Source organism: Mustela lutreola, chromosome 8 (assembly GCF_030435805.1).
Source record: "Mustela lutreola isolate mMusLut2 chromosome 8, mMusLut2.pri, whole genome shotgun sequence".
NCBI lineage: Eukaryota > Metazoa > Chordata > Mammalia > Carnivora > Mustelidae > Mustela > Mustela lutreola.
The window spans coordinates 148,158,925-148,181,725 of NC_081297.1; the positions used below are offsets into that span (position 1 = coordinate 148,158,925).

General features: G+C 52.2%; 2 protein-coding genes, 1 long non-coding RNA gene and 1 pseudogene across 8 annotated transcripts in view; 2 read left to right on the forward strand and 2 right to left on the reverse strand.

The window, feature by feature from the left end:
- The window catches only part of PPARA (peroxisome proliferator activated receptor alpha), a 64,095-nt gene extending 54,013 nt beyond the window's left edge, over window positions 1–10,082 (forward strand). For all 4 annotated transcript variants that reach the window (XM_059187280.1, XM_059187277.1, XM_059187278.1 and 1 more), the window contains exons 5-8: window positions 146–284; window positions 1,068–1,270; window positions 6,840–7,287; window positions 9,479–10,082. In XM_059187280.1, coding sequence (XP_059043263.1) covers window positions 146–284; window positions 1,068–1,270; window positions 6,840–7,287; window positions 9,479–9,726 — 1,038 coding nt within the window. In that variant the 3' untranslated portion in view covers window positions 9,727–10,082. The remainder of the gene's footprint in view (window positions 1–145; window positions 285–1,067; window positions 1,271–6,839; window positions 7,288–9,478) is intronic.
- Window positions 22–10,148, reverse strand: LOC131839621 (uncharacterized). 3 transcript variants are annotated; one of them, XR_009357016.1, is made up of 4 exons: window positions 10,010–10,148; window positions 8,000–8,250; window positions 6,634–7,414; window positions 22–1,467 (listed from the first exon to the last, which is right to left on the reverse strand). It is a non-coding gene; the product is annotated as an uncharacterized LOC131839621 (long non-coding RNA). The 3 variants fall into 3 exon arrangements; XR_009357014.1 differs by lacking the exon at window positions 8,000–8,250 and adding an exon at window positions 8,278–8,519; XR_009357015.1 differs by lacking the exon at window positions 8,000–8,250.
- On the forward strand, window positions 4,709–4,777 carry LOC131839946 (U4 spliceosomal RNA; annotated as a pseudogene).
- A 6,529-nt stretch (window positions 10,149–16,677) lies between the features above and the next one.
- On the reverse strand, window positions 16,678–21,330 carry CDPF1 (cysteine rich DPF motif domain containing 1). Its single transcript, XM_059187281.1, has 3 exons — window positions 21,197–21,330; window positions 20,115–20,226; window positions 16,678–18,158 (listed from the first exon to the last, which is right to left on the reverse strand). Exons 1-3 carry the CDS (start codon window positions 21,307–21,309, stop codon window positions 18,012–18,014), a joined length of 372 nt encoding a protein of 123 aa, XP_059043264.1. The 5' UTR covers window positions 21,310–21,330; the 3' UTR covers window positions 16,678–18,011.
- Between the last annotated feature and the right edge of the window lie 1,471 nt (window positions 21,331–22,801).

The following is a 22,801-nucleotide window of genomic DNA, read 5'->3' on the forward strand; positions in this document are numbered from 1 at the left end:
TTACGTGTAATGAAATTTAAATTTTTCAGTTTGTCCCGATTAAGTCAGACTTCTTAGAACAATTTTACTAATTTCAGTTCATTTGAAAAGTACAGTAAATGAATGGCCAGAAACACCCCTCCCCAACCTTACGTCCATCCCACAGGGTTTCTTCCGGCGAACCATTCGGCTGAAGCTGGCCTATGACAGATGTGACCGCAGCTGCAAGATTCAGAAAAAGAACCGGAATAAGTGCCAATACTGTCGTTTCCACAAGTGCCTTTCGGTCGGGATGTCCCATAACGGTAGGTAAGGTTGTCTAGGGCGCTTCTGCAGCCCGTGCCTCAGCCCACCTCCCTTGTCTGGTCGCCACGGATTGTGTTTTGAATGAATGCACGTAGTGCCCAGATCGTTTTGCAACCCAGATAGCCTAAGAAGGGGGAAGTGTCACGTAGCTGAGACGCAACAGAGCTCCCGGAATTCCTCTTAGACACTTCACACGGTAAGCCTTTGACTGAAGGTTTTCAGACCGAATGGAAATCCCTCTGGGATGCCAGCGTGGAAGCAGCATCCCCACAAAGCACGTGTGCGGCAAATATTGTTATTCTGAACCCTGCTGTCATTTTAGAACGTGCCAGTAGATCTAAAATGACTAGTTCCCAGTGGTCGCAGGTCTACCTTCTGGACAAAGAAAAAGGTGTCACATGAAGTCACCCTAGGGGTCACTGCCATCTCCTCAAACTCGGTTCAAGTTTGGACCTCATGATAATTAGGTCAATTAGGACAATTGTCCTAAAGGACAATTTTGAACCTTCAGCTGATCCTACTGACGAAACAAGTGAGGGTGTCGCCTTGTCTTTTAGCCTCTTGAAGAAGTCCAGAGTTTATGGAGGGTTGTGTTTCATTTTCCTCTCTCCAGAATAGAGAGAGCAGTACAATGTTGACTGTCCTGACGGGGCGGCTTTGGTTCGTGGTTGAATTCTCGGCACACGTTCTCTGCCCAGAGGCCCGTCCCCCTATCGTGCACCCTGATGCTCACCTCTGCTCGCTTCCCGTTCTCTCCCGTGGCCCCCCTCCCTGCCCCCCAGCAATTCGCTTTGGACGAATGCCAAGATCTGAAAAAGCAAAACTGAAAGCGGAAATTCTCACCTGCGAACATGACCCAGAAGATGCAGAAACGGCAGATCTGAAGTCCCTCGCCAAGAGAATTTATGAGGCCTACCTCAAGAACTTCAACATGAACAAGGTCAAGGCCCGGGTCATCCTGGCAGGGAAGGCCAGCAACAACCCGGTAGGTGGCCTGGCTGCTGCTTGCTCTCCCGCCTGAGGTGGCCCCTGGCCGCAGGGAGGGGCTGAGGGGACCAAGGTTGGGTGTTGGGAAGACGGTGTCGGTCCCAGAGACAGCGGATGGAGGCAGCGTGTCGGCAACTCCTATCTTCTGGGCTCGCTCTACCTCAGAGCTCCTAGCAACCAGGCATCATAATGACTCTGTAATTAATACATGAAAAAAAAAAAAGAAAGAAAAAAAGAAAAGCCAAAGTCTGATCAATAGCTTAGGGTCATTTCTTAAGTGCATTTTTTTTTAAATCCTCTATTTTTTTTCCTTAAGTCTCTATTTTATTTTATTGTTAAGATTTTGTTTATTTATTTGACAGACAGAGATCACAAGTAGGCAGAGAGGCAGGCAGAGAGAGAGGAGGAAGCAGGCTCCCCGCTGAGTAGAGAGCCCGATGCGGGACTCAATCCCAGGACCCTGGGATCATGACCTGAGCCGAAGGCAGAGGCTTCAACCCACTGAGCCACCCAGGCGCCCCTAAATCTCTATTTTAATGCCAGAAAATGAAGCATTTTCTTTCACGCAACACATGTTCTGGCGCCTCCCCTAATCTTCTCCCTCCTCTCCCATCCCCCACCCTACAGCCCCCCCCACACACTCCTGTTTTTTCAGTGAAAAGGCAAGGACATCTCTGGGTTTAGAAAGGGCTGTTCGTTTACAGAAACTTTGTCTTCTCTGGATAGCTCTGGGCCTTTTCCGAAGTGCACTTCTACCTGCCCCCGATCCTGTGGTCTGCTCAGTCTCTGTGTCCATTGCTGAACTGATCTCACAGCTAATTCAAAGAAGGGCCAGCCCAGGGTTGGCTAATGAAATAGTTTGCTTTTTTCCTATGACATGGCAAAACAGGTTTAATTCGTACTAATGAGTAGCTTAAAGCAATCCTGATTGGGAATTACAAGCTGGAATTTTTAGTCACAGGAAAATGAAGTATTTCACAAGCTACTTACTCTCATGAACAAAGCAAACCTCTCTTTTACTGAGTCTTTAATTCTAAAGTAAAATTCTCCAATTAAATGGGTGGGGACGTTTCGGAATGGCTCAGGCGAACCCTAGGACATTGGTAAAGCCGTACCCATGCTGCAAGGCCCCAGGGGCTTATATAAATTAGACCCTTTCTGGACCATGAGGCTGACAGCAAAGTAACCTTTTAATTTGGAATTTCTCTCCTGGAAATGGTTAGGAGAGCCCCATATTAGAGAAACCAAAGCTTCTGATCTCTTTGAGATCTTCTGTTTCTCTCTTGGGTTTTTAAAGGGGAACTTAAAAGTTAACTTGACTCTGAACCAAACACTCTTGTTTAACATTAGTTTCATTCCCACAGAGTATCTTTCTGCATATACCACTGAGATCCTAACGCTTTTGGAGGGAGCCCTGTCCTCGTCGGCAGGACACAGGGTCTGCTTTTCTATTTCCCGTGGCCTGTAGATCACATAACACGAAGACCTACAGCTTGGCTAGAACCGATTAGGGGCTGGGTGGGCCAGGAGAGGGGTGCTGTGGGAGGCTGGTGGGAAAACGGTGGAGGGAGGGTCTTGGGAGGAGGAAGGAAGCTGCAGGAAGCGTGTGGATCCCATTGTTTTGGGAAGGGCGGCTGTTAGCTGAGGGCAGGGGCTGATGGGAGCGATAGTGTTTGTTTCTGTCTGGACATGCGGTTGCTTTGAGCCACTCAGATTTCAGAACCGGAGGCCAGAAAACCGCCAGGGCCCTGAGTGAGCTAGCTGGCCAGGGCTTATCAGGGCCCTGGCTGCCCTGTGATTCGAGGGCGACAGGAACGGAAGCAGAGCCGAGGCACAGAGGACACATCGGTCCCATCTGAACTCGGCTTCCAAAAGACATGCTTTTCAACGTCTTAAAAAGTTGGTGTGTTGACATGTGAGGTGTTAATATCACAAGACTCTGGAAGGCCACATGCAGTGAGACGGTGAGGAGCGTTCAAGTCTGTGCCTCTCCTGGGAGGTTTGCAACCAGGGGCTCGGGCCTGCCCCATGAATGTGCACGGCCTACCCACACTGCCCCAGCCACTGCTGGTGCTAGAAGCTCGTTGCACCTCTGGAAACTACGGGAGGGTGTTCGGTTCAAACGGACAAACAGTTTTTCAGCACTGACTGTGCCAGGCGACGGTCATGCAGTAGCACTGGTCTCATGTCACAGACCATCGTGACTTTCTTCATTCAAATGAAGGACACCGCATATGTTTATCTCAAAAGTTCCTATATAGCTCTGAATTGTTGGGAATAGTCTTTAGAGTGTTTGAATGTTTTCAGTTATGGACAGTCTGTGTCCCCTGAGAAGATTAAGGCATTTTAGACAAAATCATGGGTCCTTTGTAGCCAGTCAGTAACAAAGTCAGGTATCTTGTCAGAGAAGAATGAACCAAGCAAGGGGATAAATTTTGGGCACGTGACTGAGAATAGATTCTAATGTGCGTTTTGAAAAGGGCTTCCAACATTATTCTTAGCGCTTTGAGATCTTTGAGACGAGGGACCCCCCCAGGCGCCAGCCTGAAATGGCTTTGGGGGATGATAAACCCCGTGGTGGGGTTTTGCCCGCGGTGTTACATTGAAAGATTACACCGACAACTTAAGGTGTCTTAAGATTTAAAAAACATACTTAATATTTTATACCATTTCTTGAAATGTGTAGTAAAACCTAACCAAAAGCTTATTAAATGGTTTCATCCAAAACAATTCTACCAAGAAATCACAATTTTTTCCTAAAAGATGGTGCTGCCTGCACTTTATGTAGAAAATGCTATTTAGATGTATGTAAAGATGAGCTTTTGTCAGGAGTATCATTAACACACACAGAACACTGTCAGGCGTGTGCACAAGTGGTAGATGTCGGTTAGGAGAACCTTCTGGTCTTGGTGGGAAGTGATGGGTGGGGGTGCTGGGCAGCTTTCTGCCTCCTGCTATTTAAACTTGTGACAACATCCTTTATTTATCTGAAATGACCACCTGTGATGTCAGATACATTCATATTCAAACTTAAGTATAAAAGGCGCATTCCATAATTAAATATAAGCAGCATGGATTTTTTTTTTAAATAGTCCTATCAACAGTGTTTATCAAGTGTGTTAGTATATGCATTCTCTCTTAAGCTTCCATAAACATTGGTTTCTAAATGTTAGCACTGGTTTTGAATTCAGATGGTTTCTAATTTTGTCTGTTAATGAGGCCCTGCCTTCTTAAAATCTAAGTGAAAATTTTATAAAAATGAAATGAAGTATTTGTACCAGTTACTTCCCCATTTACGAGAGTATGTTTTACATAAAACTTGTCCCAGGAGGGTTTCATGGGCCTGTGTCCTGTTTCACAAGGAGCTTTGCCTGGAAGGGCCCAGGTTGGGATTTCATGCCCTGCTGTCACTGTCCTGAAACTCTTCATCATCATCAGCTTTGCGCAGTGGCAGTATCGTAGCCAATGAGGTTTATCTGAGGCGCGATTATTGCTAATTGAAAGAGGGGCCCCACATTTTCATCTCGCTTGGAGTCCTGCAAATTCCGTGGCCAGTACCATGCCAGTCATGTGAGATGCTCCAGCAAAGGATGCAGGTGCTCTGGGATCACACACTTGGGGAACTGCCGCCCAGCCTATCCCTGTTCCTGAAGCTTCCCAACACACACCCCACAGTAGAGACTCTGGAAGGACCGAACTTTATTTAACTCAGCGTTTCCCAAATTTGTTTGGGCCACACAACTTTTGTTTTTATTTCTGCTGAAGATTACAAAGCCAGTGATACAGCCAAGGTGGCCTACTAGTGTATTTTCTGGAAATTGAAGGGATAGTGCTGTGTATCCTTCAAAAGCATCCCTCCAGCTCACCCGAAAATGTTAATTCCTTTACTCTGAGCAACTTCCCAAGACACAGAACTGCCCCCAAACTTTCCCTAAACAACAGTAACCAGGCCTGCTTTTACAGTCTTTGAAGGGACTTTGAAGAGACTGGTTAAGCATTCCTTAACCAGACTTGAGATAGTCGGGACTTTGGCTTTGAATTTTGTATTCAGAATATTTTCACTCACACACAGGTAATTTTTTGAGTATTCCCTTTCTTCAGATGTAGAATCAAATTACTGTTGTGGGTTTTTTTTTTGGGGGGGTGGTCCAATGCTGTACTGCAAATTCGAATTTCTAAGACAATGCCTTGTATTGTTCCAATGTGCCTGCCTTGTTTCTGAGACAAGGACACTCTCCAGGTGCACCGAAGATGGTTTCATGCTGTGGTTCCTCCAGATGCTCTTGGGGGCCCAGGAATAGGGGCCACATCGTGCTCTGGGGCCAGATAGAGTGTCAGTGACACGCTTTGCGCACAGGCAGAGTGAGTCTTAAAATCATGAGCTGCTTATGCCATTCTACATTTATGTATTCTGGTAGGAACTGAAAATAATGCTTCAGCCCACCTCATTACTGATCTGTAGAACACATTATAAATCAGAGATCCCCTAGAGACTGTCATTGCTTCTGCTCTGCACACAGACCTGGTATACATTCTGGCCAGCAGCACAAAATATTTACATCCATTCCCCTGTGCCCCACCAGATATATAATGCCTTCTGGGCATGCTGGCCTCGAATAACAGGGCCAGCCACCTCCGCTCCTCCACTAGATACTTGGAAAATGGCAGGACCCATGGTCTTAGAAGCAAATGGTATATATCAAAGTGTGGACTGCTGGCCTAAGGGTTTGTGCTTGTTCCAGAACACAGAGCACTGAAGTGAGGAAGTGAGGGTTCTTTAAGATTTTCCCAGGTGGCCCCTGAGAGCAAGGGCTTAACAATGCTCTCTTGCTTATTGCTATGCAAACACCAGCTTTCAGAGTTCTATCTATTTATGTACCAAATTCACTCATGCTGTAGTCAGGGTCAGGTAACAACGGTTATCTCTGAAGTTCATAAAATGGTAAAATTAAGAATTAATGTAGTGTGAGCGAAAGAGGTGAAGGCACACACTTTTAGTTATAAAATTAATAGGCCTGGGGATGAAAAGGACAGCATGAGGACTGTGGTCAGTAATACTGTAGTTACGTTTCCTGGTGACCCCACTCAAGGGGTGGGCACTGCCTAAGGTGTAGATGTGTTGAATCGCTACACTGTGCACCTCAAACTCATATACCATTGTATGTCAGCTGTTCTTCGGTGATAAAAATTTTTAAATTACTATAGTTAGGGCCACTGCAATAGTAGTCAGGAGTTCAGAAAATCTTATAAAGTATTAAAAGTGCTTTGCAAATACACTCTTGTTAGCTTTATTGCCAAAATCAGGACTTCCCTTTCATAGCAATAAAATCCCCACCTGGTGTCAGGCAGTGATGATCTTACCTTACAGATTTATATCGCTAGTTCTCCATAAATGTCTTTGTGTCCCCAGCCAACTTTGAGGTTATTTAAGGACGAAGACAGCATTTTGTTCATATCGCGCTTCTCCGCAGGTGATCTGCAGACACTGGCTGCTCATCAGTTCTTTGATAATTAAGAGGACAGCCTGTCCCCGGCGACCTGGCTCATTTCCGTGTCTTTCGTTGCAGCCCTTTGTCATACATGACATGGAGACATTGTGTATGGCCGAGAAGACTCTGGTGGCCAAGTTGGTGGCCAACGGCATCCAGAACAAGGAGGCGGAAGTCCGCATCTTCCACTGCTGCCAGTGTACGTCTGTGGAGACCGTCACCGAGCTCACTGAGTTTGCCAAGTCCATCCCAGGCTTTGCCAACTTGGACTTAAACGATCAGGTCACTTTGCTGAAATACGGAGTTTATGAGGCCATATTTGCCATGCTGTCTTCTGTGATGAATAAAGATGGAATGCTGGTAGCATATGGAAACGGTTTTATAACGCGTGAATTCCTGAAGAGCCTAAGGAAACCGTTTTGTGATATCATGGAACCTAAGTTTGATTTTGCAATGAAGTTCAACGCGCTGGAGCTGGATGACAGTGATATCTCCCTTTTTGTGGCTGCTATAATTTGCTGTGGAGGTAAGTCACTGACCAAATCTGCTGTCCCCTGCAGCCTCCTCTCCCAAAGGATGGCAGTACATCTGTCTGTGCGTGAGTGGCACACGGTGAGGCACGCACCAGCAGGAGGGAGGGCATCTGAGAGCCACTGCGTCACCACCAAGGAGAATTAAGTGAGAATTATATCCTACCGTATCATATTCTAGCATACGTTACTATAGTTAACTACATATTTGTACATTATATAAATGCGTTCCATTCATAACTATGTTATATACATAATATTCTATTTCTGATTATAATATAATCATCAAATATAATTTACTAGGTATAATGGTAACACAATTTTAATCTAATATATATCTAATATCTAATACATATTAGATAAGATCATAATATATGGTGTATATTATTATTGTTATGTAATTCTACTATTATAGTATTCTATCCATATTACAGACAGTATTATGTGACGTGCCAGGCAGATGTTAGTACAGTTTATCTCACTATTGGTATATTCTGTTTCATAATGAAAAATGTCAGTCGCTAACTGGCAATGTTTGCAGTTTGCTTTGCCAAAGGAAATGAATCCCAGTGAAGGAGAATCTGGGCCTCTCTGCAGGGAAGCTGGCTCTGCAGCTCCCAGAATTTTGGCTCAATGTCCTGTTCCTTTAAATAACCCTGTCCTGATATAAGAAGGTCATCCCTGTACTGTAAACTCAGCTGACCTTACCCAGTCTGGGGGAGACTGATGGGGCGACCACCACCCACTGCGAGAAACCGTGCTGTGCCCCGCAGGTGGCTTGACGTGCAGAGCTGAGGCCAGCCACAGCTGCCTGGACTGCGGAAGCTCCACAAGGCCTGTCCCTGCTATTATCCAGCTGCGCGTGGTCAGCTGGCACCCTTGTGCCCTGGCAAGCAATGGAAACTGTAGGGCAGTTTGATGTCAGCTACTCTTGTCCTCTGTATGCTCAAGATGTAGTGCTGTGGGTAAAAAGCAACGGCACGAACCTTTATAGGAGTAGGGCACAGTTCTCTAGAAGAAATTATAATCCTGTATTAGTCCTGGGGTGCCTGGGTGGCTCAGCGTCCAACTCTTGATTTCGGCTCAGATCATGAACTCAGGGTAGTGGGTCGAGCCCTGCATCAGGCCCTGCGCTGAGGTGGGAGCCTGCTTCAGATTCTCTCTCTCCCTCAGCCCCTTCCTGCCACGTGCGCTCTTTCTCTCACTCAAAAAAAATCATGGATCAATCCTATTTATAGAAAAGGATCAAGTGTGATACACATTAAACCTTATGAGGGGGATTCACTTTCTGTTTCTTTTAATCTGTTTAAAAAGTGAGTAATTAGATTCATTTCACAACCAAAAAGCGCAACGAAAAAAATCCACGTCCTTTGCAACGCTTTTAATGATCCTAGTAAGGACTGAGGCTTTAAAGAGAGCACTGCCTCTTGGACAGAGGGACAGGGATGGGGACGGGGACGGGGACAAGGTGGGTTCTGGACCCAAGGTAGGACGCGTGTTCTCGGGCTGTCCCGAGAGGTCCAGTGCCTGCGGTTGAGTGTCCCCAGGGAGGGCATGTGGTGTGCTCACTGACCTGCTGGCCCCAGATCTCAGGCCTCCCTGGGGCTCAGCAGCATCTGGTACAGCTGGCATCTGCCACTCACATGTTACTCCTCCGTCTATGCAGCTGACTCATATCGGAAGACTCATAGCATGCCTGCCCCTTACAGTGCGCTGCACCACAAAACCCAGTCCAACACAATCACACTCCTTCACACGGTTATGGAAAACTTGAAACCGAATATTTAGTTTTCACTAAAGAAGAATTATTTCACTTCATATTATGCAAAAACTGGTTGTTTTAATCATCATTGTAATATATGGTTACTCCCAATGTTTTAGGGTTTTTCCCCGTACCAGTGGTAATGAGATAAACCCAAAATGAAAGGGCCATACTGTAGAGTAGTTGGTCGATTTAAGGCAGTATACAAATATTTAGGACCAAGTATTTTGTCCCATCTACCCAACAGTCCCAGTGACTTTTATAGAATCAAGTTCTGTCTTCTAGCCGAGTCGACATTATCGAAAGGTTGGAATAACAATGAAAGGCCACATAAATAGGAACGTTTGGTTTCCACGACCGATAAACAGTTATGAGTCATCAGTGGGGTGATTATCACAATCATCTCTTCTTTCTTTTGGGAATAGATCGTCCCGGCCTTCGAAACGTGGGACACATTGAAAAAATGCAGGAGGGCATTGTGCACGTGCTCAAACTTCACTTGCAGACCAACCACCCGGACAACATCTTTCTCTTCCCAAAACTCCTTCAGAAAATGGCAGACCTCCGGCAACTTGTCACTGAGCACGCGCAGCTCGTGCAGGTCATCAAAAAGACCGAGTCTGACGCCGCCCTGCACCCACTGCTGCAAGAAATCTACAGGGACATGTACTGATGGATTGAAGGTAAAACACCCAGGCCACGTGCCAAGGACTTCTAAAGTCAACAGCACTACAGATGGGAAACGGGAGCAACATCCCGCACAAATTCCACCATTTTCACCTTAGAGAATGGGACGGATGAGCCTTAGGTAACCGGAACCCTAGACCACATTTCTTTCTTTTTCACACCAGTACTTCTGAAAATGTGCAAAGTATTAAAATGGTGGGGACAGGTAGCTATAAGCAGTCCTTAGAAAATTAAGGGGAATAATGCCCAGTGGTTTGATTTTAACTCACCTGATGTTAATCAATGCAGATTTCTTGATATCACGTGAATAACGTAGCGCTGAATTAACTGGTGATCTCGAAATATGTGGTCTGTCTTCTCCTTTTGCCACCTTTGGCTGTTATGCTCCCTTATCATTTTTAAACTAATCAGCACTTTTTAACTTTTATAATCCTATAAATCTAGATGAATCCAAAGGTTAAGTATTTAAAAAAAAAAAAAAAAAAAAAAAAGCAGCAAAATATTTATTGGAAAGGCCTTAATTCTGCTTCCTGAATTTGAAGACAGACAACATGCTGTTTCTTAATCATAGGATTTAAAATTTCAAAGGATCATTTGATAAGCTATCCAAACACTGCAGTCAGTTGGTTTTCACTGTGTTCATGGTTGTGACTTAGGTGGAAGGGCCTGTTTGCAGGTGTATGTAGACGATCCCAGAAAGCCCCATCTCGAGACTCCCCCTGGAGCTGGCCTCGGGGCAGCAGGAGCAAGACAAACGGGAAGTGTGTCAGCTCTCTGTCCCTCTGACCTGTTCCCTATCAAATGGGAACCAACCAAGTCAGGTTGTTTGGGGGCCATGATAGCATTTTGGGGGGCAAACTGACAACTTGCTTGTCAGTGTACCTCTGGGCCCCGTGTGTCAAGGCAGCTCCTTGGTCTTTTCATGTGTTGCTTTCTAAAGTATGCAGCTTTATTTTTTTAACTCTTGGTGGCAGTAGCTGCACCCAAGCGTAGAAGGTGAGGCAAACAGGACTTTAGAGCATGGGCCCTGGGGGAACCATGTGGAGAATGAGGGGGGCAGACACAGCGTCCTTCATGGGGCAGTTTTCTGATTACATATGGAAGGTAGCTTTCCTAACATCCGAAATACTTGTTTCAACCTAAACCCCGGTATGGTTATGAAAGCAATGTTCTTCGTGGTTCTCGTCCAGAGCATATGGATCTAGAAAGACTCTCTCTTTTTGTCCACCATAGTACATAAATGTTCTGTGAGGGGATCTGCAGCTGCCCTGCCCTCCAGGCCAGCCAGGCCTGAGCCTGCCAGAGCTTGAAGTGGAAACTGGAGAGGAGGGGTGCGGGGGACCCCCCTGGCCACCTGCCTATGACCCCCTGCCTCCTGGCAGCTCTTAGGACTTGCTGGTGCCCTTGGCGCCCCTCCCCCTCCATCTCTAGAAAACTTATCTTTGTAAGGTCAGGTCACTCTACTACTTGCTGTCGAGGAATGATTAGGATTGAGATTGATCAAGATCCCAAGGTCAGCATCCTGGAAATGCGAGAGGAGCGAGAATGATAAAACTGTGAGGTTTCAACTAGAAAAGGCAAATGTGGCAACAGGCACATCCTTCTCAAAATTAAACCTTAGTGGTAGTTTTCATCTTTATTTTGCTGAGAGGCCCACTCAGAGGATCCGTTGGAAGCAAATAGAAGTATTTCCACGTATACATGACACCCGTCAAGAGGTCACCCAAAGTCAGAGGGCAGGGCTGTGCGGGCGTTCCTCCTTAAGACAAGGCCCCCTGGGCCGTTGCTGCATCTGTGTCGCCTCCATCGTCCACTGGCCTTTCTTCTCAAATGCCCCACGTGGAGGCCATTCATAGACATGGCCTCAGAAAGGGGCCCTCGAGATTCAGGCTTTCATGAAAGTCACTCTCTCATGGTTCTGTTTTCATAAAACTTACTTTTAAAAAAGCTTCTTATTTCGTGCATTCTGCTACCGAAGGCATGGGTTCTGCGTTCCTAGTGTCAGCATTTGGCTCTCTTGGGGCCCAGCTAGACACCCACAGGCACTCCCGGTGAGGCCACAAAGGAGGCTGCAGAGACTGCGGCTCGAAAGTCACTTAAATTTGTTCACTGGTACAGATAGGAAGAAAATTACAGATTCCTCTTCATTTTAAGTAACAGTCACGGATTGCCATGCAGAATGTTCAGGCCACCTAATCAAAGATTTCTCAGACCAGATTTGTCAGATATCGACAGATTATTCACCAATTCAAAATACTGTCGCATTTCCAGTAGGGGCTAGTTAAAGCACATTTATTGCCTGCTGGGTTTTAGCAGACATCAGCATGAAGTGGGGTAGATCTGACAGAACAGGTTTGAGAAGCCTCAGACCAGGGCACGGAGCCCCTCCTCTGCTGGGGAACTCGGCACGTGATGCAGCTCCCCATGCCACCACCTTGACACCCTTAGACAAGTCACTGTCTGTAGCCACAAGTGCCAAATGCCTCAGAAACCACAAAATTACCAACACCCTTTGTCTGTAGGCCTGACAAGGACAATTCCTGAACCCAGCAGCCAGCTCCAGCTTGGGAGCCGGCCTGGCCCTCTCTCCCTAGTCCCACAGCGTCCCTCCCCTTTGTCCTCCTGGGCACTTCCAGCTGGGTGTCCCACACACAGAATCCTGCCCCTGCCATGCCGAGGGCTGTGCACGCCAGTGGCCGTTTGGGGGAAGCCCAGCATCTTCCAAAATCAGGATGCAAGCGAATGTACCAGCACGAGCAGGAGGCAGGGACAGTCTGGGAATCTTCAGAGTACCAGTGAGCTGCTGCTTTCTTCCCACATTGCTCTCGAGTTTCCCTGTGGCCTTGTAACTCTCAGATGAGATGCACTCCTGGCATCTCCCTGAACAGCAGGTGTACATATATCAAACAGAATGTGAAGTCCAAGAGAAGAACCGTGGTGCACAGTGCATTCAGGAATGCCTGCAAGAGCTATTTTAAAGAGACTCTTCATTTTAAGAACAAGAATATATCTTTCTGCATTTTGGATGCGTTTCTTATACTGGGCCAGCTGAAACTCTAACGAAACAAACAGCCTCAAGGATCGTGTGGGGGTTCCAGAGACAGGGCAGCATCCTAAGATCTGGGCAGAAGCTCAAGCCAGGCACAAGTAGAATCCTTTGTTTAATGTGTGATGATAAGTAAACTATTAATTTAGCAACTACTGTTTCCCCAAATCTATAGCATAACAGCTACCTCAATACAGTATATCTAAAGGCACAGTTAAAATTAAGGTACATGAAACACTCGGGGTCCTTTTGCAGCACCTATAGTCAGATCATTTATGAGTAAGATTCCAAAGTTACTCACCTTTGCTTGATTGCACACTGAGAGGTGGAAAGTCATGTGACTCCTTAAAGGCACTTTGATGGTTTAAAGAGTGCCTCCAAGATACACACGTGCAGAAGCTGCTGCCCCAGTTTGGTGGCCCTGAGGTGGAGCATGACCTGGGTGAAGAAGTGGGAACAGTCACTGGCCACAGTGACCCGCCCTGCTCCTCAGTTGTAGCTGCTGGCCGCGGCAGCTGGCTCAGGGAAAGACCCTGCCGGATGAGGCTGGAAGCAGATCCCTCTGGGCCGACTTAACTGGGAGTGACTGTCCAAGGTGCACCTGGGCCTCTGTGCTGCTCTGGGCACTTCCTGCCTCCTCCTCGCTTCTTCAAACCACCAAACACCTTAGATACCTTAGATACCTAGCCACTGCATACTGATGGTTGTGGTTTTTTGTTTTTTTTGTTTTTTTTGTCTCTACCCAGTGGCCACACCCGTCTCCGGAATGTCTGACAAAAGCCCGTTTAGAGAGGGGTGCCCTGTTTCAACCAACCTGCACTGCAGGTGTTCCTGGAGGGGGGGACTTGCTTAAAGCCTTTAAGTTCACAGCTGTGGTTCCATTCAGGAGGGCAAGGACATCCCACTGTGGAAGTCGCCAGCTATGATCAGTGCGACCCACTGAGAGCTTACTGATTATTAACAAGTGTCCGTGGAAGCTTTTTCCCATGTACCGAGTCTTCACAGCGTTGGCACAGCCCAGCACTGGGTGGCTCCAGAGCCAGGCCCCCTGTGCTTGTTCTACCCTTAAATGTGGCCCTGCTTCTTGGAACTCTTGGTCCAAGCTGATTTATAGGGTTCCCCTGGGATTAAGGATTCTTGCCAGGCTCCAAAGGTTGCAGCCTATGTTTTTTTGCTGGGATGTCAATATATATACATATATTATATATATTTAGGTGCCATTTTAATAGAATTCAGGAAAATGGTCATTGACCTCCAGCCTGTGACACGCACCAGAGTAAGAACAAAGGCAGGGAACTTTCGTCTGACTCAGGAGACGAGATCTATTAATTTCTCTGGAAACCACAATGCAAATTAGAGGTGATTTTGAAAGTTTTAGAAGAAGAAAAAAAAGACAATGAACCTTCATGTGTCAGTTTAAGGAATTAGAGAGTTCACTCTGTTATGCTGTTTTTGTGCAGTGCAGCTCGGTGTCTTAAAACTTCCACGGAGTGGGCTGAGGCTTGTAAAGGCTTTGGGGGTGGCCCACGTATCAGGACAGCGAAGGGAGAGGCTGGCGGGCAGGGTGCGGTCTGAGCTGCCCTTACAGCATGAGGCCTGGGACGCCTTCTGAGGTCTCGTGTGGGGCCCTGAGCGGACCATTTGCTTCTTGACATGTCAGTCTGAGATAAGGACAAGTGTCACCGTGCACTACCTACCTCAGCAAGGTGGGGGGCCATGCAATGTGGCCCAGCTGAAATACATACAGCAACATCCTTCTGGAATTCCTTGCCAAACAGAACAGACTAACCTGCACCCACGTTCAAAGTCACATCTTGATTGAAGCAATCAGGAACATCAAGGACTCCAGTGGCCCACTAGCTGTTCAGTGCATTATCTGCCAAAATAAAAGAAAAAAAACTAATTTTTTTTTTTTTTTTTTTTTTAAATGTCAGAGATAGGGTTAAGACCTGGATCAGGTTTTTAAATTTGTTTTCTAGTTCAGGTCAGGTGTGAAGAACTTCCCCAAGTGCTTCTCCAGAGAAGGGAATATACTAGCCTCCTCCTCCCGTACCCTTCTCCCCACACCCAACATCCAAACTTCCTTAATTCGTTAATTCAACAGACTGCAGCATTGTGCAGACCAGCACAGGGACCCGCCCCTCTCCGTGAGCCACCCACCCAGGTGAGCCCCGAGGGGAGGGCTCTGGGCCTGGAGGGGTCCTCCAGCCTCAGCATGGCCTTCTCAGGGCAGGGAGGTCAAGCTTCAGGCCTTGAAGATAAGCGAGTGACCAATCTTTCCAAAGTAAAATCATTCACTTTTGGAAACTATCTTCTCTTAAAAAGCACAGTCTGCCTTTTTTTCAGGCCTAAAAACAAACTAATAAAAAATTTTTAAATTACCTCACAATAGATGAATGCCACTCAGTACCCTTTCCAGTAAGGTCACAGTATTTGCGTTTGAGCACTATTTTTCCTACTCTGTATGGTACATAGTACTATTTGTAGCTTTATCTTAAATACTATGATTCAAGTTTAAGTAAAAGTTTAGTATAAATATTTTACTTATAATCATGCATCTAGTAACAAATATTTGGATTCTTTTGAAATCAGTATTAGTTGACAGTATTATACTCTTAGTAGCCTAGCTCTTGGAACCTACCAGAAACACAAAGGATGCTGGAATATAACTGACATACAAGCGCACGCGCACACGCACACACAGTTTTTTGTCTCCCCCAAGCCATGCAGTTTATTTCCCTGTATAAATCTGTTCTCCTCATCATGCCCACATGCAAGCACAAGCGAGTCTGTCCTCACTGTCTCTCCCGGCAAGGGGGCCAGAGACCCAGGTCCAGAGTCACTTACTGCCCCCAGCAGTATCCTGATGAAGACCTGAACTATTCCTGGGCGTGGGTTGCAGTCTGCTCTTCAGGGAATTACTACTACCTGTGGGTTATTACCAAAGTACTCGGGCAATCCAAAATCTCCGAATGGGATATTTGCACTACTGGTTCTCTGGCAACACCCGGATGGCCCAGCCTAAAGCATATAATAGAAACCACAGACCCCGTGAGTCCCCGAGTCATTCTCAGTATCTCAGCAGAACTTCTTGATGTCCACAGGGCCGTGGTGCTGAGAGCAACTGACTAACACGTCAGAACATTAGATGGGTACAGATTTCCAAAGCAAGACTGATCTTGGTTTCTTGGTGTGTTTATCGTTACCATTCTTTGGTACTTTATACTCTCCAAGTCTTCAGGGGCTGGTAGACCCCTTGTCTTCGTATTAACAGGAGCAGTTCCAAGGGAGATCTTTTAGAGCAGGTTCTGGGGGCCTCTCTGGGTCTTGGCGGAGAGGGCATCCAGGGCCTCAGGGAGCAGGGGTGTGCACAGAAGAGCAAATGGAATCTTCCAAGTCACATTAACCAATAGCAGTTCCAAGCAATTAGAAAATGACTGTAACTTTTTAATTTTTAAAAAAATCTTCAGTCTTATTCTGTTTCCTGCTAGGAGATTGGACTGATCACGTATGCTGATTTATATACTGAATTTATGGGAATGTACAGGTTTGGAATGTCCTACTGTAAGACTGATGAATGTAAGGATTTAATTTCAGGGTACAGCGTTGCCTTAATGGTTTTTAAAAATAAAACTATTTTTTAAAATTTGTTGGTGAGTTCTGAGTGATGTCATGAGATGAATGTTTAGTTTGAAAGTCCCCGGCTGTAGCATCTGCCCTCAGCCCAGAGCAGCCCGCACCCCACTCCCCCATGGGTCTTCACCTCTAGTCCTTTTATCCTCTGGCGCACAGAACAGACCTAGGACAGTGTGGCCCCAGGATGACAGCCATTCGTCTCAAGTAATGTGACGCAGGGGAAGCATCTGAAAATAAAACCCAGTGCACCCATCAGCCAATAAAAGCTCTTTATTCATTCTCTTCTCAAACCCACTGTCTGGCATCCCCCAGGACAGTGTCAGCGGGCCTTCAGGTAGTTAAAGATAGAACAGGGGCGAAGATAGAACAGCTCCGGCCCTCTGAGAACCGGCAGAGCCAAACGCACCCTTTAGTGTGTTCCCCATGGCGAAGGTGGGGGCCACGGGGCAGGGGTGCCCGTGGAGGGACGAGTGCCCTGGGGCCGCTACAGGAGCCTGCAGAGCTGTGCGGAGTTCCCTGTGGAGAAGGGCAAGCCGGCACCTCAAGTCGTGAGCCTCTGTGTGTGTGAAGGGAAGGCAGGGGAGGCACTGCTCTGCCTTGGACTGGGCCTGGGCCTGGGGCCGGAGCCAGAGCCTGCGGGACAGACAGGACAGAAGAAGCTTCATGTGGCAACACCCCGGCCCCCGACCCACGCCAGATCCGGAGTGCCAAGGAGAACATCTGCCTCGCAAATGTATCTGGGGAAGGATTACTTTTCAAAACATTAACTGGCTCTCTGGGTTTTTAATTACGGATCTAACGCATGGTCAAGATTTAAACGTTTTCCAAGCACCACGAGGATGTGAAGTAAAACTCCACTGCCCCCAGACCCCCGGTTGCATCTGCAGCTCCCCCACACACCTCAGGCACCTTCCCACAGGTCACTTCGCTGTGAACCATCCCACTGAGTGAGGTCTTCCCTGCATGACCACTCACTTCCTTGGATGGAGAAAGCAAGAGTCCCCATCCAGCTGTTCCGCCTCTGCATGAGCACGGACAGCACAACCCCTCAGCGTGACCAGAGGGCCTCCCCATACTGGACCAGGGCAGTGGGCTTTGTCCCTTCACTCCAGTGTCCTCGGGGCCAGGCGGAGCAGCATGTTACCTGGAGGCAGCTCCTGGATCTGACGAAATCATGCGAAGGGCATAAAGGCCCCTCCAGGTCTGTCGCCTGTAAGCAGGAGCCAGGGGATGACCCTGCGGGAAGGCCTAGAGCCCTCAGGTCTGGGAGGAGAGCCAAAGGGCCAGCAGGCCTAGCCCTGGCCTCCCATTGTGCCAGTTCTGAACCATTCCTCAGTTCCTGCCCTGCAGTCTCAGCTTGGAGAGGGCTCTGTATGGGGTTGGGTCTGCGGGATGTCTGGTCCAAGGTCTGCCTTTTGAGTGCCTTCTCTGCGTCTCCCAGTCACCTTCCTGGGGCAGGCTGGGCCCCAGCTCACTCCAGTTGCACACACTGCTCCTGCCTGTCCCAGAACAAGGCTGGGCACGGCGGCTCCCAGCTCAGCCCCAGAGCTGTGTGCAAGGTGCTCTTGCCAACCCGGCATCCGGCGCACTCATGTCCGAGAGCCAGGCTGGCTGACTGGCCTCTTTGATGGAGCTTTCCTTTTCTCCAAGTCTTGCCGGATTTCCTGAGGGAAGGCGTCCATGTTCTCCTGGACACAGGGGAGGCAAAACCTCTTGGAGTAGAATAAACTGCATTCCTGAAAGAGGACAGGGGAAGGACAGGGACTAAGTACCACAGAGCGGGGGGGTGTGCGACTTCTCCCAGAGGCCAGTCCTTCACCACGTATTGGGGGCAGGGGGCGCAGGGCAGGGGCAGCTGTATCAGGGAGGTGGCGGCCAAGGCCAGAACGCAGGAGGGAGAGCAGGGCCCGGGGACTAGCCAGCCACCTCCAAGAATGCGGTCATCACCTAAGACTAAAAGAGACAATGGAGAGCCTCCAGGGAGGAGGAAGCAGGCAAGGCGTCCCCACCAGCCCCTGCAAGCAGTGGGGGGGCGGGGGCCTGAGCATGTGGGAATCACCCTGTGAGACTGGTGAAGATGTGGGGAAGAACAAGGCAAGCAGGCCTGGGTCAACCCAGGTGGGAGGGCCTGGATGGCACAGACACTCTCTGGGGACTACCGTGCTCCACCACAGGTGACGTGGAAACAATGAGAAGATGGAACCCGGGCCACACCTAACTTGTCAGAGATCCTAGATCCTTCCCTCTCCTGGTTATCCCAGCAGTGCAACAGGTGCTTGGTGCCCACCGGTGCTGGGCGCAGCTCCACAGACCAAAACGGCCACCAGCGAGCGGCTGGTCTGGGCCGGAGGCTGGATCTGTCCAACCGCGGCCACTGTCCCCTGCACCCACCCTCTGCCACGCAACCCCTAGGATTCACCGCCCAGGGCCCCGTCCAAAGACTGCCTTCCCGGCCCCTTCTGCAACTGGCTGTGCTGTGAGAATGGCAGTGGCACTTGCTCTGGACGCTTACACATACGAAAAGTAAGTGAAGACTGTCTTAGCCAAAACACGTACTTTGGGGGTCTCTTTGCTGCAGCAGCTCAGGGTGTGCCTCAGCTAAGACAAGGCTGTTCTCCCTGTAGTACTCAGAGGAAAGCTGTTCCCACGTGAGAGAGGGGACTTCGCCACCAACCAAGCACTTGTTCCAAGAACACAGGGGACCTCGGATACCACACAGGGCACCCTCTCCTCCGCTCACCAAGTGCAGCCCAAATGTGTGAGTGTGGCGTTCAAGGCTTCGCCCACACCAGCCCAACTCCCCTTTCCAGTCTTCATTTCCCAGCTGCTTCTCTCCGGCTGAGTCCTCACATGCCACCCCGTGTCCTCGAACATGCAGGCCTCTGCCTTGCCAAGGCTTCGTCTCTCCCCATCAAATCGCATCCCCCCGACCCTTCAGGGACAGAGGCGGGTGTTTCAGCCTGGTCTGTGAGGCAGCAGCCTTGTCCACACTCTGCCCCCCAGCAGAGTGCCCAGGGACCACCCCGGCCTGTCACCCGGGTTACAGGGGCCACAGCACTCAGCCCCAGGGCTCCGCCTCCACCCGCCCCTGGGCTGTCCAATGAGAGGCTCACGACCCTGGTGTCCTGGGCCTACTTGGCCAATCGAACCTCCCCGTCCCCACCGATGAGACGGGAGCAATGCTGCCTTGCACAGAAGGGTTTGGGGCAGGACCGAAGGAATCTGCCCTGGGAAAACGGGCCCCAAGCACAGGCCCTGACCCACAACAACTGCTCACGTAAGCACAGTTCCTTCCTCTGGACAAGTAGGAAGAAGGTCACCCTCCCAAGGAGAGAAGCACAATGGCCACTGGCATGGCTGGGAGAGGGAGAAGCGTCAGCAGCCACTGCTTAGCCAACACCGAGACCGGCCGCGCAGCTCCCGCCCACCCCTCTGCCTGTCTGCGCACCTCGCTGGCCGCAGGACTGCTCCATCATGAGCCGGGCCAGCTGGCCTCCAAGAACCCCCACTCCCACCACGACGGGGCAGGGCGCCCAGGATCACGGCCACAAGGGGAGGCTGAGGCTCACACTGTCCTCGGGGAAGGCTCACCCGTCACCTTTCCCATGATCAAGGGCGGGTCCCGGCCCCGGGGAGAAGGGGGGAGGGAAGGAGAGGCAGCCGCAGCCCTGCAGCCCACACCGCGTACCCACCGGGCCCACGCACACCAGCCGGCTGCACACACTGCACTTGGAGCCGAGCACCAGGAACTTGTGCTTGTCTGAGGCGAACGGGTCCTTCATGACGTAACTCTCCTCCAGGAGGCTGCGGGACAGTGCGGGCGCCGGGGTCAGACCCGCCGCACCTCTGCCGAGGGAAGCCCGGCAGCGGCACGGAATGGACCTCCCCAGAGCCCGCACCCCTGGGGGGGTCACGAGCGGAGGGCCAGTCCCCCCGTGCCCCCGAGAGGGAGCAGAAAGGCCAGCCGCGGGGGGCGGGCTGGAACCCGAGCCGCAGCCGCGGCGTGGGGAGCCGCTCCTGGCCGCGGGCAGGCCGGCGGCGGCAGCGCAGGGCCCCGAGCCCTCTCCACCGCTGGGGCGCGCGCAGGGAGCGCCGCCTCCGGCTCCGCTCTCGGGGCCCTGCCGCACGCACGGAGAACCGGGCGCCTTAGTCCCTGCCCGCGGCGCCGGCCGCACCCGCACGGCGGAGGCGCACAGCGTCTGCGAGGTCACCCGGTCCGGGTCAGCAGAGGAAGCCGCCCGGAAGCCAGCCTTGGCGCCTGCCACCAGGCCCGTGGCAGCGGCGCGCGGGGTGGGCAGCGCGCTGGCCGCCCGCCCCACGGCGCGGCCTCCCAGGAGGGCAGGTCCGAGGTCAAGACCAAGCCCCAGCACGCAGCGGCTGGCGCCAGGCTGACTCCGGGCAGATCCACGGGCAGCGGGACCAGGGCCAGGCGCCTCAGAGCGAGAGGGCAGCAAGGCTCCCCACTGACGAGGTCCGCGAGGGAGCGGACGAGCGGCGACCCGGCCCGGCCCCACGGAAGAGGCCGCGGCGGACCCCGCCCCGGCCGGAAGCACGACGCTCCCCGCCGGCCGCCGCAGCACGTGCTGCTCCCCGCGCGGGGCGCGGACCACGGGCCCGGAGCTTCTGGAGGAGCCTTGCCCCGCGCCTCGGCAGGTCACGCCTGCCGCGTCCAGAGCCCAGGCGCGGTGGGGCGACGACGCGACACCGCAGCCAGCGCCACACCGGGCGCCCCGCCCCCCCAAGGCCGGCCCAGCGCGCGGGAAGCGGGACTCACACGACGGCGCGGGCGTCGGGGGGCGCCGGGCCCACGTAGCTGTAGGGAGCGGTCAGCGCGCAGAGCCCGCACGAGAACACGCCCGCGGCGCGGCGCCCCGCCCCCGCCTCCATCTGCGGGCTCCGGAGACGGCCGGGCCCCGAGCCGCCCACGGCCGGCTCCGACCCGCGGGCCGACGGCGCCCCGCGCACACCGGGCCCGTCAAGGGCGCGGCGGGCGCGGCCGACTCCCACCGCAGCGGCGCCGAGGCCGGGCCGGCCGGGGCCTCGAACCAGCGGGCCCGACCGCGGCCGCCGCCGCTCGCTCGCCGCGACAGCCCGGGCGGCTCCTCTCGCGCCTCCGCGCGGCCGACGGGCCCCGCCGCGCTTTCGCTCCCGCCGCGGCGCTGCGCACGGCCCGAGCCGGAAGCGGCCTGCGGCGGCGTCTCTGACGGGGACGCTCTGAGGAGGCCGAGGTCAGCGAGCGCGTCTGTGCGAGCGCGCCCCCGCCGCCCGCCGGGCCGCCGTCCGCGAAGCGCCGGGCCGCGCCGGGCGCTCACGACGTTCGGGGCCGGGCCTGGCGGCCCCACGGCCCGCCGCTCTCCGGCTCCACCCCGGCGGCAGCGGGGCTTCCGGCCGCGAGCGCGCACGCGCAGGCCGGCCCCTGGGCCCGCTGCGGGCTCCGCCGCTCTCCCTCGCGCTCTCCCGGGGCTTCTGGCCGGCAGCGGCCCTGTCCCACCGCGGTGTCACCCGCGACCTCCACCGGAGCCTCAGTTCGCCGGACGGCCGCGCACCTCCCGGGCTGCCGCAGGACCTTGGCAACCTGGGCTCCTCCGCATCTACCGCCCAACCGCGGGCAACACCGCCCCGCAACGCCAGCTGGAAGCGCCGCCGGGAACGACGCGGCGCACGACCCGCGGCGCCTGCGCGACTCCGCCTCCCGGCGGCTACGTACGGCGCAGGCGCGAGCCCGCCCCCAGCCCGCCCCCAGCCCGCCCCCAGCCCGCCCCCAGCCCGCCCCCAGCCCGCCCCCAGCCCGCCCCGGGGCTTTCTGGAGAACTTCCGCCTCTGCGGCTCTGGGTCGGAAAGGGAAGGTCACGCCCTCCTCCTGACTGAGCCGTGCCCCTGGACCGGCGCTGGTGACCGTTCTGAGGCTCTCCGATGCTTCTTGGATTTTCCACCCGCCCTCGAAGAATCCAGGCGGCCGCAGCGCGTCCAGCGTCATCTCGCTACACACTTGCCTGGACGGGAGCGCCTGAACCCAGATCCCTAACTCCCTGTCCCCACACCCCCTTTAAAATGTGAGTCCCGGTCCCCCAGGCCTGGGCGAGCGCCACGGTCAAGACTGTCAGTGTCCACCCCAGGCAGCAGCCAAGACAGGATCAAAGGGAGCCCTGTTCTTCCCCGTGGACACGGTAAAGCAGTGCGCACGTCGGACATGTCCATGAGCTACCCCAAGTGTGGCCAGGGATGCCGGTGGCGATCTGAGCCCCAACGACCCGGCCCTCCGGAGCCTGCCCACCTTCAGCTTCCATAGGGCCCTCGGGCCCACGGGGTCCCATGCCCCAGCCTCAGACCCGCTCTTCCCTCGTGCCTCCCCAACGTGCCCGTCTCCAGGCCCCTCTGC